Below are 15,909 nucleotides of genomic sequence, written 5' to 3' on the forward strand. Positions count from 1 at the left end.
CAGGATCACGCTGATAACCAGTTGTTCTCTTTTAAACCTCACTCACAGTAACACCAACTCCTCCATATAAGCTGGAACAGTGGGCATAAGCTGCTCAGCAGGTTCTTGATAAGAGGACATCAATTTCCTGTTATATAGATCCTATTCCTGCCCCATCATCCTTTGCTGTGAACCAGTTAATAGACAACCTGGCTGGTGCATTTGGTATCTGTCAGCTTTGATGGCAAATCACCACTCAAACACTAGGTCACTTTATGTGCTAGAGCGGTAACTACATACACAATGCCTCACCAGAGCTTTTGTGATTGTCCCCCCCAGAGGTTTGAAGGAGAAGTGTGAGTTGAAATTTGTTTTTAGGAAAGAACACACCTTCCATCTGTAATCTAACAGTACAGGCTAAACTTTAGCTGTTGTCAAGCTAGTATATATATGGCCAAAGGTTTATGCATATTCATGAATGTAGGCATGAATGTCATAATAATTTGAGGATTTTATTGATTTCTTTGAAATGTTTATTGATATAGAGTACAATTATTCTAATGCCTTGAAAAACAAGACTTTGTTCCATGGGTTTGCAATTATTGTACACCTAAGTCACGCCTTAAATAGAATAGCCATCAATAAGCTCGTGCTAAAATTATTGCTGGACATTTGCTGAAGGTAATTCTTGGCAGAATTGATAGAATCAATTTAAACTCTTTGGTTTGTTGGCACAGACCCAGATTTCAAGCATAAATCACAAATTTTCAACATGTTGTGGCCGGAGGCTTTGGGAAGGCCATCCTAGAAGCTTAATGGGCCATTTCTAAGCAGTGTCATCCAGAGTCATCAGTTTAAACAATTATGCAAACGTACAATTTAATATAATTATTTGGATATGTCACCATTTTGGCAACTGTCACCCTCAGATGAGGGAAAATTGGTTAGTGGGTAGTCATTACAGGAAGTGGCTTTTGAATGGCAAGCCATCTAGGCCATAAACATTTACAAATCATTTAAGAAACAATGGAAAAATCAACATTTATTAAGTCAGGACACTGTAAAAGTTGGTGAAAACTCCACGCTAGTAAGTGGAGTTTTGAACCTCTTCTTCTGAGTCATTGAATGCCGCTTTGTACATCACACAGCTGCTCAACGTTTATGAGCACTGGAAAAAGTGTGCTTTTTCCAGTGCTCAGTGACAGCAGCGATGGTGCTTTCTTAAATTATGCAGGGCCCTACCCATTGTTTTCTCATCCACTTAAGTTAAACTTTAATCACCTGGAAAAGAAGAAGTGCAGACTACACCAATTCATCATGGAATTTAAATTAAGTGGATGAGAAAACCATGGGTAGGGCCCTGCATAATTTAAGAAAACGCTGTCAGAGCTGTCACTGAGCGCTGGAAAAAGCATGCTCAGTGCTCCAAAAACGCCATTTTCCCCACCACTCAGAAGGAGGCGTTCAAAAAACCACTCGCTGGCATAAAATATGGTGTTCTGGCGGGGTTTACGGCATCCTGACTTATTAAACTTTTTAAATCATTTCTTAACCAGATGGGTTGTAAAAGTGTTGATTTATGGCCTTTTGAAACCTGAAAACACTGACAGCTGTTAAGCATGGTGGTGGTACCATCATGCTCCGGTGCTATATTACTACCAGTGGTTTCGGTACATAAAAAGTAGGTGGAATAATCAAAAAGGGTGACTACCTCAAAAGTCTTCAACTTCACCTCAAGTCAACTGCCAGACAACTGAATTTTGGACACAGGTGTTTAACAGGATGATGATCGTAAACATTGAAATAGATAAGGCAGGCTAAGATTAAGCTTCTAGAATGGCTTCAACCCAATAGAACACTTTTGGGATGAATTAGAGCGGAGACTGCGAGCAAGGCCATCACAAATAAAGATTCCCATGAACACACTTCTAAACCTGGTGGAAAGCATTCTCAGAAGAGAAGAAGCTGTTGTAGCTGCAAATGGCAATATAGTGCATGAATGTCTCACAGCATAGCCTCTATTTTTCAAATATAATAAATCATTACAACACAGGAATCTCTGACGTTAATCATATAGTTCATTTTAAAAAGGTATTTAGTGGCGAACGTGTATAGTATCCTATAATATCTGAAAAAATGCTAATAAAATACCTTGAAAACTGTTTTGTTGACCATGGATTATCCAGTATTAATTCTGCCACATAATAATAATCTAAACAAATCTTGGATTTCTCACGCTTAAAATGAAATAAAATCTTACACAACAATATTTAAATATTTCAGAAAAGGCCTAAGACTGAATCCTCAGACATCATGCAGCAACCCCAGGAGTCTCCAGGCGAACCCGTCATATCCAGCTCAGCTGGTACCACCGAAGGAGTCCACTTGTAAATCACTTCATACCTTAGACTTGTTTTTCTTTATACTTCTCTGTTACTGTGACATTTTCTGATATCCTGTAAATGTTAAAATTTTTATGCCTATGTACTTTTATCTTACTGTAAACATTTTTAACGAAATTCACTTAAATGTTAACAGTTCCTTTGTTAATAGTTGTTTATATAAACTATAAGTAAACACTATATATAGATAAATACTACAGACATACACATGTTGTTTACAATTAGTAGTATTATAGTAACTACATTACAGGTGTGTTTAAACACCAAGATCCATGATCTTATACACTCTTTTAAATGATCAAACCTTTAAAATGTAAAGGAATAAACTTCTTATAAAAAGTAGCGGAACTGTCTTTATTCCAAAATTATTTCGAAATGAATTAAGATTTTTATAGATTTATCACCACACAAACACACACTCATGGTTTACGGTATAAGTGCTTTCACTGTATAATTAAGCAGTGTCTACATCATGGCTCATTCTAATTTAAACAAGGTGTGAAAATGAGTTGAAATTATAAAACACATTGATGACTAATATCACTGAGACAACAAACTGATCCAATCAATAAAAGTCACTTTTGGATCACTGGAGAGTTGGGTACAGATTATTGGTAATAGAACAGTACTGCCCTCTGCAGGTGTGCAGAAGTATGGCAATATTTCTTCTGCATGTTCATGCACCAAGTTTGGGTTTGATTGGTTCCTTGTTTTGCAGTTTTTTAGAAAACTTGACAAATGAAGGCTAAAAAAAGAAAACAAAAGACCAGAAAATCCATTATATTTTTATGACTCTTGGTCTGAAGAACAGAAAAACCTTTTCATCAACTAATGCATAAAATTCAGAGATTAAATGGTGTCAACTTGACTTAATTTTTTAAACAGAGCAGTACCTTATCTTTAAAAATGCTTCAAAAGTATGTATCACACACTTCTAGGGGCTCCAATGACTGAAGAACATGAAGAACACAGCTTATTGTCTAACTTGTGCATATTTGGAGATGTTTTGAACCCAGACTGCTCGTTAGCTTTCATATAATGGAACATAAAAGTTGCAGTGTAAAACATAACACATTAACATGGAGCTGATGAAGTTAGTGTAACAGCTTTAAAGTCAAACAACTTAGCAGCATGTTTATAAATAAATACTTTTACATAAATACATTAAATAATCTGGAGTCCTAATAAATAATTGGTAATAATTAAAACTCAAAGTGCACATGCATAAAAGCCTGTTGTTAACATGTGAGTCCAAAGACCAAACAGCAGGTGAGGCAGGAAGCTGAAACTTGTGAGTGAGTGTGCTGATCACAGGCGCTGCTGCAGCAGGGCAGACATGTGCTGCTTCACCTCTCCTGGATCTGCCAGCGAGCAGTCCAGGACCATGCCCCTGATTCCACTCTTCATCTTAGGAGAAGGAATGATCTACAGCACATGAGATTTTTTTCAACACTTTGTTTTTACAGCTAATAGCTTTTGCAGCTTGGTATCAAAAGCTAAGGTACCTTCACATATATTTTGCATCTCTCCAAAAGAAATTTCCACTTCATTGCAGTCCTCTCACCATCAGTCAAACTGATGAACTCCTCTGTCTGAATCAGATCAAACAGAAAAGGTGATGTGGCAAAGCTATCAACCACCGCCATTCATTTACTGGATTGTGGAGGTTCATCTGAGCAATAGCTACAAAATAAAGAATATTTACATAATTTTGTAACTGACATCTGAGCCATACAGCACAGGTGTAGGAGCACAAGGTTTAGAACTGAGACTGGAGAATCGTCTTTCTATGAACTGATACTTACTGTGCATCCCAGAGCCTTTTCTGCCACTGGGCTCCTGAGGCTGCAGGCGTGCAGAGTGCCGGTGTGGTCTGTGAAGTCCACCAGGAGATCAAAGCCTGTAGTGGCTGAAACAATCTGACCCTTTCCTGGACATAACTGGTTGGTGCAGCTGTTCAAGTCCTCAGTCACCAGGAATTTGCATTTCGAGCTGAAGCAAAGACAAAGCAATAAGCTGCTCTTTGTTCTTGTTCAAGGAAGTGGCTGTCATGGTTATAGTTAGTAAACAATGTGTGAATTTACCACCGTGTCTTGATGACTTTTGAAACAGACGAGTCGAGGTCGAGCTTGGAGATGAAACTATATGTGATGCCAAATAAAGCCTCGGGATTCTCTCGGGCCTTCTGCATCAGCTGGCTCACTGTGTAAACGTCGGTGATGGACTCTACTGCAGACCAAAACAGCAGCATACATGTGTACTTAAAGGGCACTTTCTTAGGTACACCTGCTCAAAAGCTCATTAGCACACATCAGCAAATCACATGGCAGCAGCCAAATGCATTTAAACATGTAGACATGATCAAGACGAAAGAGTGCCAAAACACTTTAAGCACAAGATTGTTAGTTAATCATTTACAAATGAATATTGTCTGTATGGACTGCAATTTCCCCCCAAAACAGTGCACATGTACAACTGTGGTGTTAAGCGATTCGGTTGAAAATTTGAGTGCGCCTAACTTCAGTGCAACCATGGCAAAAAGTTAGTCTAGAGCCCTGCCATGGATGTGATGCTGGAAAATCTGCAGTAACTGTGTGATGTTGTCATGTCGATATGGACCAAAATCTCTGAGCAACGTTTCCAGCAACAATTACGGTGGTTTTGAAGGAAAATGGGGTTCAACCAAATTACTAGCAAGGTATACTTAATAAACTGTCACAGTCTGCAGTCTTTATACAAAGAAAATCCTGATGTGTTTCCACTGCAAAATAAAGGAGGCAGGATACTGATATACTAAATATTAAAGAAAGAAATTCCTCCTCAACAATTTAATCGGTGGGAAAACATGTTTTTGGACTGGTAAGTCATATTTTCTATGTTGTTTAACACATCTAGATGTGGTGAATTAAAGCTAAAACTTTTGATCTCACACTCGCATGTCTCAGTGAACGGCAAAATCAAAAATTTATTGGCATCATAGTCTAAATACCTCCTCTGGAAACACTCTTAAAGCCTGAAAATCTTTACACCAGAAGGTCTCTATGTGGACTGAGAAAAAAAATAAAATAAATGAACTGTTGGTTTTCATTTTCAAGAAGAAAAACAGCAGCTAGAAAAACAGCAGCTAGTGTAACTGTGTGGCTTGGTAATGTGCTTTTAATGAGGAGCTGAACTGACTGTGCTACCACTGGTCAGTGATGGAGGTCTAAGCCACAAGTTAGCTGTACTCGTCTGTCGGATCCTGTTAGTTTTGCTCTTTTTAGGGGATTTACCAAAAGTGGGGAAAATGACTTTATGATTTGATAATAGCATCTTGAATTCATCTTTTAAACTTTCCTATATGCCCTCTGTAACTGAAAATATAATTATTTTATATAATATAATCTTTTGCTTAAAGATCCAAGACAAAAGCAGCTTCTGATGCCTCAAATTCAAAGAGTCTTTTACATTTAGATGAGCAGACTGACTTATATGAATATGGGGAAGTCATGACAGGAACTCATTATAACTTACCAGGGACATCCTCTGGTATGTCATCTTGATCCAGAGCTCCAGACTCTGACACTTCTTTAGCATAACTGAACAGCAGGCTGGCCTCTCGGGTGTCTGAAAACAAATTATGATTGACTCTAGCATGTTTCTCTCCCTGCACAGCAGGAAGGAAAGCTCCATTTCTTTCACTGTCTACCATGACTGATTGGTTGTCCAAAACCAGCATTTCAGTCTTGTTTTTAATCAGTTACACCATTTAAATCTCTATCAGAGCCTGTGTTTTTTTAAGTGCCGCTGTGATCTCTTACCAGGATTGACAGTGATAATGCTTTTCGAGTTAACAGTTGCCACCATGCCGCTGCGAAAGCTGTCAAAGCTGATCTTCGCGTCGGCTATGAAGAGCACTTGGAATGAAGAAAAACAGTTGAAACAACAGAAAACCATCTTAAACGCAAACACGCAGTTGGATCTCAGGTAACCACCGCTGTGTTTGTCTTCAGCACAGTATGCTAATGGGACATGACGGGCAGGAATAACAGTTAAATAAAGATTCATTTCTGCGGCGGAGAAAGAGCAGCAGCCCTCAAACCTACCCGTCTCCCTGGGTATCAGAGGTTGCATGAGCTGAATGGTTTCTCTGTCCCAGCTGTGAGTGAGACAGAGGTCAGGGAGTCACACAGAGGAGAGCACAGTCAAAAATCAAACACACATGTAGTTCAGAGGGGCAATCTAAGGCGTTGTATCGCTAATGTAAATTTGTGGTCGCTTAAGGAGACACAGCGGTGATACAAAAGGCAGTAAAGATGGAATATGGCACAAAAGCAACAGAAGTAATAAATATACGTTCATTTTCCAAATTAATAAATGCCTTCGACACACCAGACGAGGGGGAAGGAAGAGACGGAGTCATCAAAGAGCCTCACTTCCAGCCTCTGCCCTCTGCGTCCGTCTGAAGTGGTGAACTGCTTTGTGTCTCCGATCTGAAAATGCAAACACGGTCGCTTGAAGTTCCTATCACACTATCTCCCTTTCATGTGACACTGAGATCAGGGCGGGTCTGGCCCGTGTGTGAACTTTGGGGCCATTATGGTGAGCTGGTATGTTCCAAAACCAACAACCATTCACCATGAAACCACACGCACACAAACACAGACACAGTGTAGCCTAATTGACAATTTATAAGATGTAAATGAAAACTCAACTTATTTGATCGCTCACTCATCACACTCATACACATCAGGGTTCCCACCACAGCGTCTCTCTGACAGGTTATGTGACTTTTCCGTGACTGACTTTAATAATCCAACATCGAGCCACTTTTTAACAACCCTCCCTCTCTTTTCTTGTTAAAGTTGTTTTTCAGCTCAGGAAACTTTTAACAGACTATTTTCCACCATAGTTCAGTTTATGGTAGAGGAAAAAACAAAACCAAACAAACACCATCTAATCAATGTGGGAGCAAAGTTGGAAAATACATATTTTATTAACTGAAAACCACCTCTTAAAATATGAATACATTTAATATACTCAAGTTTATATGATTGCAATCTGTTACTTGACAAAGAATCTACTAAGCACATAAACATGCTATAAATGTTTCTACTGAACGTTTTTTACTTTATTGCATTGTCTTTGGAAATCTAAATTTTTGAGCACACTGGGTCAAACCAGGTCAATAAGAATTTGGTTGGTTATCGTTTATTTATTTCTTCTTTAGTGTCAAACTAAGTTTACACAACCTGTGATGCTACAGAACAAATAAACACAGGCTGTCAGTTCAATGTGAAAATCCTAGATGATTTTCAGAGAAGTTAACCATCTGACCTTAATCTGGAGGTTGACATCACTGAGATTTGAGATCATATGAGATTTTTAGTAGATGCACCTATGGCATGAATTTCAAAATCCTGTGTTACCTGGTTCTCGAGTTATCACATTCACAACTTTGGGTGTCTAACAGGTGGCCTTTTACAGCTGAGGGGCAAAAACTATGTTTAGCAGATGAACAGTATCTGAGAATCTAGGAAACAATCCAGAAAAGACCTGACAGAGTGATCCATCTACAGTTCACTGAAGCCTCATCAGAAATGGTCTCAGTGCAAGTGTCGCTGTCAAGAAACAATTCTTAAGGAAGGGAAACATGCAGAAAAGGCTGAGGTATGAAAATTACACAAGAACTGGACTAAAAACCCAACAGGTCTTCTGGAGTGACAAAGACGAATTTGAAATGTCTGGTTCAAATCATCATCAGTAACAATATCAGTCACAGATTGGCCTCTCCAGAGACCCCACCTCAACATTATTAAAGCAGTGTGCGATCATCTTGATGAACAATGGAACAATCGGCAGCCAGTTTTGAAAGTCCTTCCAGAAGCCTGGAGAACTGTTCCTGACTACAGAAAGAAGGAAAGCTGCCTAAGAGAGTTCAGTGTTAAAGACTGACGATGAGCAGTGGCACAAAACTTTTGCACGCTAATATAGAAAGAGAGAACGTTTTCTTTCCCACTTAAAGAGTCTTTAAAATGCCATTATGGAAAACTGGGAATGCTTTTGGAAAGGTCATTGCCTATTTGATTGCTGAGGATTTGAATATAGAATAAAAACTACTGTAATAATTAAACTGTAAATATATAGCTGCCAGGATTTAGCCACAAAACAAAATCCAGAAAAATGAGTTCAATAATCAACATTTTATGCCACATTCTGGCCACATTTTTTAAAAATAATCATCTTACAGAGACATTGACAGCAGTTTTTTAATCTTTAAATAGTGCAAGCTAAGCTACTGAGAGTAAATTTTCATTTGACATCAGAGTGAAGTTAATCTTGATACATGTCATTTTTCAAGAACTCAAATATTTATTTCCCTAGTTAGTGTAATGTTCATTGCCTTTACTGCACGTTGCAGCAGTGTTCTCAGATTTGTCCATGCATGTATAGAAAAGCATTCTGGGAAAAACAGGAAAAAAACACTAACCTCAGTAAAAGCAGGTGAGGTGGGTTCATGAAAATTTCAGCACAATAAATATGTAAATAAAAAGTCTTTGTGATTAACAGCTTACATCACTCTACACAAAACCTTAAGTGTATAAAAGGGAACTTTTCTCAAACTCCTATGTAACACTGAGCGACTGAAGCCTTAAAGTGTCCTACCGATTTTACAGCAGCAAGTATATTTATCACCGAACCATCCAGCTTTTGCCCGTTGGCCACTATGTCTCCCAGAGAGTAGAAATCTCTGGAGTCCTTAACAGGCAGGTGAATCAATGGCAGCAGTCTGTCAATGGTGTCCATATCAGCACACAGACACACCTGGGAATGAGCCTCCGTCACCAGCAGCCTGTAGTGGCTGAGACAGCAGATGCTATCATTACACATTACTCCCTGTTACACCGTGCTTTGCACAGTGTTACATTATGTTTGCCTCACTTGCCATCAGCTACCTAAAAGCACAGTAAGGAGAACATGCTTCTTAGATACCATCTGTCTTAAAATGCTAAATTACCTCGGTGTTGCAGGACAAAATCGATCTCCTTTCTCCAGGTCTTTGGTGGCAACTAAAGGGTTTTCAATTGTGACTGGAAAGGAAGAAAAAGAAGCAGTTCTGTTTCCAAGCATCATTATGTAATTTCTATAGGCAAGAAATACATTAAAAATATTTCAGTTTATTAAAAAATTACTTTAATCGGGAAAGAGGACAGTAAAAGAAATCTACACAACTTTGAGAGAGACTTTCTCACCACAGTCCCCAATGTTGAAGCTGCTGGCCAGCCCGTTGACATAGGCATCATTTCCCCAAGTGCTCACGTTGATGAAGAAGTCCGGAGAGTCTTTAACAGTGAAGCCAAAGGTGAATCTGTCCATACCAATATCTGTATTTCAGAAATGGAGGGTTAGTTTAGTGATGCAGTTCAACGGAGAAAAAAAGAAACCTAAAAATCACCACCAGGAGAGGGCGCTGGTGTACAAGACACTGAAGTGCAGAGGAGGAATGTTGAAAATAATGATGCACTGATAGAGATACAGCCAGGATACGAACTTTTTCTGTCAGGGAAGCTTTTGACATCAGTTTTTCCAATGATGATGCCTGCCACTTTCTGGAAAACATTACAAGGACAACGGGAGTGCATCATACTATTTAATCAAACTCGCTAAAACAAGCCTGAAAATGCACTGGGCTACATTAGGGTATAAGCCCTAGGAGAAAAAAAAAAAGAAAATAAAGGACATGAAGTTTAAAAGAAAAAATCAGTTGAACTCACTGAATGAGAGATGTTGGGATGCAGCTCAGAGATAGCGATATAGGTGTGAGCAGCCATTTTGTTTATTCATAACCTCTGCACGGTCTATAAATAAAATAAAAAATAATAAACAGAAGTCAGGAACTGGGCTTCAGCTCAACCTCTGCAAGACGGTTTCTACATCAGCTCTGAATACACTAAAACACAGTAAGTAATGTGTAAGAGCTAAATACATTTACTAGCTAAATTTAACTTAATGCAGTAATTATATAAAGTAGCAAGCTAACGCTGGATTATTTTTAGTCATTTTAACGCTAAATTTGATTCAAACAGACTAATATTACAGTTCTACTCCAGCCTTAATACTAATTAATTTAAAGCTCAGCATGTTTTTTATTGTTTGCTGTCTGTGGTTTTTACCTGTCTCCGGCAGTTCTCTTGTCACGTGACATAAGATTTTCGCGGTGAAGCTGTTGCACGCGACGGTATAACGGAGCTTTGATGCTGCCTTCATTGTTGCTGGAAATTTCTGCATTAATACAGCTGCGTCTTCAGGCTACAATACACACACAAACGAAAAAAAAAAAGACTTAAAAATTACCTTTCATAGTGGCATACATTAGTAAAACGTAGAGAACAACTGTTAGTGTGAAGTAGGAGTTTTCTTTATTATTTCGTAATAAAGGCTTTATGCCGGTTAAAATCACATAAGACTTTACTGTCATTGTACCACTATCACATGGTCACTGCTATTAGGTTGTGCTAAAAAAAAAACAACCCAATAAATAATCAAATACAAATAACACTACTACTAATAAATATAAAAGTCTTAAATACTGTCATATAAATAATAAAATGCAAACATAAAATATTTATATATAATAATAATATAATAACACACACACATATATACATGCAATATTATTCAAGTCTTTTAGCAGCTTCACTTCACTGGTCCCCTACGATGTTGGTGGCCCGGTTTGGGCAGTGGGGCTTGAAGATGTCACTATTGGAGTTGCTGGATCCCAGTGATTTTCTGGGCCTCCTTGGCAATCCTCTGTAGTGCCTTCTGAGTCGGTTCTGAGGTAACCCAACCTTCCTCAGGTTCCTCATGAGATCTCGGCATTGCTGAGCCTTGACAGTGACAGCAGAGGCTCAGGATCCTCTGAGAAGGGGACACTGAGGAATTTAAATCCAGAGATACTATCAACAGCATGGATGTTGACATTTAGTAACTAACTAACTTCTTTTCAACTAAGCATAGCCCAACAAGCAACAAAATACGTACGTGCTACTGAACTCCTCATTAGTTCAACTTCTTTATTCAGAAAATACAAAATGAATTAAATTTATTTCCCCAATTTAATCATCATTTTTCATGCTGATAAAAAACACTGACTGTTACTATAATTTAAGCAAATCATTACTGTTTCACCTTTCTGCACTTTAAACCTACTCTTTCTCAATTTCACTAACTGATCAGTTGCATTAATCTTGATTTCGTAATAACGAACACAAACCAGGCTCTATTCACCTAATGTTTTGTTAGTCGCTGTTTAATGTTGCGCAAGATGAAATCTACAGTTTCAACACGCATTCAGTGTGGTAAACACCGATACAGCTGCGCAAACATGCATTGAAACAGGAGTAACAATGAAATTGCAAAGGACACAATGACTGAAAGCTGTCAGTTATGCACACTGAAACACGCACACTTTGAATTTGAGTCATCTGTTTGTGTCTTTGTACCTTAGACTTTAATATTAGCTTGATGATCCTACCCAGCTATCATTCACAACATGGGATTTGTGCTCAGACAGCCATGCTGAGATTAATTTGACAGCTTCCTGGTTTGTTTTGATAGCACAAAGCCGTGTTTGACATATGATACTGTCTCATGCACCTAAGCAGGAATCAAAAGGTGTAACAGTAAACCCTCATTCAGCTTCACAGAGCCCTTGCTCATTTCCCGTGTTGACTAATCCTCACAGTCGGATCAGATAACTGATCCCTGTGACTAATGTTGATTTTTCAGACAGTAATGTCTCTGGTGATGTGATTTTATGGCTGCTGCTAAAAAAAAAGAAGAAAAAAAAGAGAAGGCGGGGTACAGTAGCAGTTATGTGCGTAATAACAGAGTAAGAAAACAGCTAACACAGGTAGATTATTCCTGAGCAGATAGCCTGATGTGTAACTATCAATCAGTGTATTGGTGAGCTTTGAATAATCTTGTGTAATGTTAAACTGAGGTGGTTAAATGCATTGAACTTTTATCTACACAAAAAGGAATCGATTTGCTTTTTGCAGCCGCGGCAGGCTATTCAAATGAAAGAAAAATTTCAAATTCTAATTTCATTAGGGTTTTTCTGACTAAACTTGGTGAGTCCATTAATCAAAGCACTGTAAAGTGTCATCAGATAAATCAAGTGAAACTTACTGTTGGTTTGATGAATTATTCATAACGAATTCACCTGTCATCAATCACACGCCGATCAAACGTTCAACTGGTTCTTTTGACGTAATTTGAATAAACTATGTAAATGTCTATACCAAAAGCAGTCAGCTAAGGTCTTGCTTGTCACCTTCCAAAAACCTGACTTTATGCAGAGCCGAGAAGGATGTCGCATGCACGCAGTCGCCGCAGGAATGTGCTGTGATCGCGTGGCCTCTCTGCCTCAGGTCGGCTCCCCAGAGGGCCTGCAGCCGTGTGGCCACTAATCAACTATTAATCCATCATCTCATGTGAGCTCCTTTCTGTAGATGCGCCATGCATGTCAGTGCATACAGCACATCTATGTTTACTGTCATCAAAAGGACAGTTCAAAGTTCATAAAGAATGTCTGTAGAAAACAAGAACGATAACTGCAATAATCAGAGGTGATGCTGCTTAGAAACAGATATTCAAATGGACAATAACATTCATGCAGGAAATTTCATATCTTGCAGCTGCTGCATCAGTTACTGTCCTGATGAACTGTCATGATTAATTCAAGAAAATTGCTTTTTTAACTAGATTCATATTAATCTGTAAACTTACAAAAAACAACTGTTCAAACAGCACATTTAAAAGCTAATTTCATAAAGAATAATGTCCATGACTGTAAATACTCCACCAGCTTAGCTTTTGCTTACATCTCGCATGCTTCAGTGTTTATCTATTGAGCATCTTAACAGACTGAAAAGGCTCGTGCTTCACATGATTCAGAATCAAATGCATTAGAGCTCAGGCAAATAAATACATTTAAAAAACCAAATGTAACTACATGGTAGTGCAACTATAATAAGTTTCTCATTTTAGATTTGCTTAAATTTTCCAAAATCAGGAGTCAAAGTCATTTACAGGTAAAAATTATTTTTCACCTCTACAATTTACCTCTTTTGAAAAGGTCAAAGAAAGTTATGAAAATACACAAAGTAACATGAATAAAAATATATTTGCATTGAAAAGGTATAATTAGGAAGACGTACATTATGACTCAAAAAGATATTGGGGTTTTTTACATTAAAAAAATTATCTGAGCACGTAAAATGTGATACAATAATATATCTATAGAGCTGTTTTACTCAGCGGTGAAAAGTTGTGTAAGCTTCAACCTCTAAATACTGCTCAAAATTTAATGTTAAAAAAACGGTGCCCAGTATAATCAAAATAAATTAAATAAGACTGACAAGAACCTGCAGATTGTTTTTTCTCTTACAGTACTTGGATTTTTGTATTTAAGTATTTTTACATTGTGGTATTGCTATTTAGAGCAGCTCTAAAGCTCTTCCTCTTCTTTCACAGCAGTCTCCTGGACCTTATGTAAAGGCACCAGACAGGAGATTTATAGTTAAACTGCAAACCATGTATAAAACATGAGAACACTGGAGGGAGTAAAACCACCACAGACCTGCTCGGAGACCAGGCGACACAAAGACAACACGAAACCAAGTTGAAATCCTTTAAAATTGCAGAGATTCAGAAGTGCAGATTTGTGGCACCTTCATATATCCTGCATGCATCCAACAGCAGAGGTTCACAGACTGATGGTTTGATTGAAATGACTTTTTGCAATCAGGAAGTGAAAGAGCCGGTGTTTACACTATATCCATATGTTTGGTAATGTACCAAAAAATCTTGTACAGGGTTTTACATTGCTGCAAAATGCTTTACAGGAAGTGGGTAGACAGGTTGTAGTATTTAGATGGTTTGCACTCACGTGTGAGAAGGTACCCATGATTGTGCACATGCGAGACAAGGGAGCCATTGTTTAAAAAAAAGGAAAAAATGGGACCAATCCTCATTATTTTATTGTATCCGACCATTAAAACATATTGTTCTGCGCATGGTGAGCAATATCTTGGCATAACTCAGACTTCAACATCCAACTATAGCTTTTGCAGTCGCTGGCAGGAGCCTGAGCAGTCTTTATTGGTTTCCACAAGTGGAAGACGTCCAAGCTACAAGTATGCGTACACTGTAATTTCCCTGCCACCTGTGTGACTGACTATGGTGGAGCTGCTGCTGCTGAGCCACTGGGCCTGCTCAAAGCCATCGGATCTGCCCGGCTCTGGTAGAACAATGCGCTCCGTCTCCTCGTCCTCGTGCCCAGTGAGATGGGGATGTGGAGGAAACTTTAAATGATGTTAATAACATGCTGTTGAAAAGCAACACGAAGACTGAAATCGGTGGCATGCACGCATGATGTCAGCTCCCATCATTATGCCACCATGAGGTAATGGGAGGAACACTGCGGCGTTTGTCATGCGATTGCTTCGGCTGGCTTTTTTGATGTGCTGTTAACAGATTTAAAGTCTTGTTTTTCAGATTAAACTTTGCAGGAGTTAGTTAGAGAGGAAGCATTTCAGTACAGCGAAGACTGAAATACTGATGAGGAGGAAATAGAAATATGAAGGAAAGGAAATTTGTTGAATATTACAGCACAACAGGAGCTTTCATGAAACTGTTTTCACAAAACCGGTTACACCACTTACACACCCAGATCACGGGTGTTTTCTATTTGTGAGGCTTGCTCACTTATGGCCTTTATCCCATTTGTGGTGTGCTGACTCACAGGTTTGACTGGACAGGTGAAGAGTATAAGCAAAACTTCATCAACCATTTTTCATTATTGAAGTTAAACCAAAATGTGACTATAGAAAGGCTGTTTTCTGCAAAAGAAGTTTCTGTTTTCGAGGCTGTGCGCGGCTGACTTTTAAGCAAAACCTTTAATTTTTTCTGTGAACGCAATCAATTGTAAGATTTTATTTAGTTAGGCCCAAAAATATTGGTTCCGTTTAATCAGGGTTTGGGTTATAATAGAGTATACAGTGTGGTTACAGTGATTAACATGTGGTTTGGGTTATGGAAAGGTTGTGACTAAAAATAATTTTGAAATATGAAACGACGAGGCTGTATAGAAGATGGATGTAGCTGCAGTGATGTCACTGGTTTGTAGACTAATTAAAAAAAAATAAAATCCTGCTCCGTTAATGCATCAGTAGCAAAAACTGCACCTAACATAATGAAAATTAATTTTTTAAAAAGGAGCTTTTCCAGGAGCCTGCAGACTTTAACTTCATTTTTCTGACTTTAAGACTCACATATTTCTATTTGAGTGTTTTTAAAGTCCCGAATACTTCTTCCACTTCTCTGTAAAGGCACCAGACAGAAGATTTATAGTAAAACCATGCAAACCATGCATAAAACATGAGAACAGTGGAGGAAGAACAGACACCAAAGATCCCCTAAAAGACATGACGGCACGAGAACAACACAAAGTCCAAGTTCTTTAAAGCTGCAGTGAGTCAGAGAC

The 15,909-nt window shown here is 38.4% G+C and overlaps 2 protein-coding genes across 6 annotated transcripts in view; one reads left to right on the forward strand and one right to left on the reverse strand.

Moving 5' to 3' along the window:
• The window catches only part of LOC120728349 (voltage-dependent T-type calcium channel subunit alpha-1H-like), an 18,805-nt gene extending 16,172 nt beyond the window's left edge, over positions 1-2,633 (forward strand). For all 3 annotated transcript variants that reach the window (XM_040023177.1, XM_040023179.1, XM_040023180.1), the window contains one exon: positions 2,263-2,633. In XM_040023177.1, coding sequence (XP_039879111.1) covers positions 2,263-2,370 — 108 coding nt within the window. In that variant the 3' untranslated portion in view covers positions 2,371-2,633. The remainder of the gene's footprint in view (positions 1-2,262) is intronic.
• A 310-nt stretch (positions 2,634-2,943) lies between these two features.
• On the reverse strand, positions 2,944-10,640 carry meiob (meiosis specific with OB-fold). 3 transcript variants are annotated; one of them, XM_040023187.1, is made up of 14 exons: positions 10,535-10,640; positions 10,136-10,219; positions 9,913-9,970; positions 9,614-9,745; positions 9,379-9,451; positions 9,027-9,222; positions 6,753-6,853; positions 6,467-6,519; positions 6,182-6,277; positions 5,895-5,987; positions 4,469-4,610; positions 4,187-4,373; positions 3,887-3,973; positions 2,944-3,806 (listed from the first exon to the last, which is right to left on the reverse strand). In XM_040023187.1, the coding sequence occupies exons 2-14, from the start codon at positions 10,190-10,192 to the stop codon at positions 3,690-3,692; spliced, it is 1,392 nt and encodes a 463-aa protein (XP_039879121.1). In that variant the 5' UTR covers positions 10,193-10,219; positions 10,535-10,640; the 3' UTR covers positions 2,944-3,689. The 3 variants fall into 3 exon arrangements, with proteins under 3 accessions (XP_039879121.1, XP_039879120.1, XP_039879122.1); XM_040023186.1 differs by having other exon boundaries at positions 4,466-4,610; positions 10,535-10,639; XM_040023188.1 differs by lacking the exon at positions 2,944-3,806 and having other exon boundaries at positions 3,971-4,064; positions 4,466-4,610.
• Positions 10,641-15,909: the final 5,269 nt, after the last annotated feature.

Source organism: Simochromis diagramma, unplaced genomic scaffold (assembly GCF_900408965.1).
Source record: "Simochromis diagramma unplaced genomic scaffold, fSimDia1.1 OVJJ01000208.1, whole genome shotgun sequence".
NCBI classification, from domain to species: Eukaryota; Metazoa; Chordata; class Actinopteri; order Cichliformes; family Cichlidae; genus Simochromis; species Simochromis diagramma.

Bases quoted from the DNA above. Each gene is read 5' to 3' on its own strand.
- meiob (XM_040023186.1), bottom strand. From the start codon at position 10,192: ATGGCTGCTCACACCTATATCGCTATCTCTGAGCTGCATCCCAACATC. The intron at 9,971-10,135 runs GTGAGTTCAACT...AATGTTTTCCAG, and splicing joins ATCCCAACATCTCTCATTCA to AAAGTGGCAGGCATCATCAT. The intron at 3,807-3,886 runs GTACCTTAGCTT...CATGTGCTGTAG, and splicing joins GATGCAAAATATATGTGAAG to ATCATTCCTTCTCCTAAGAT.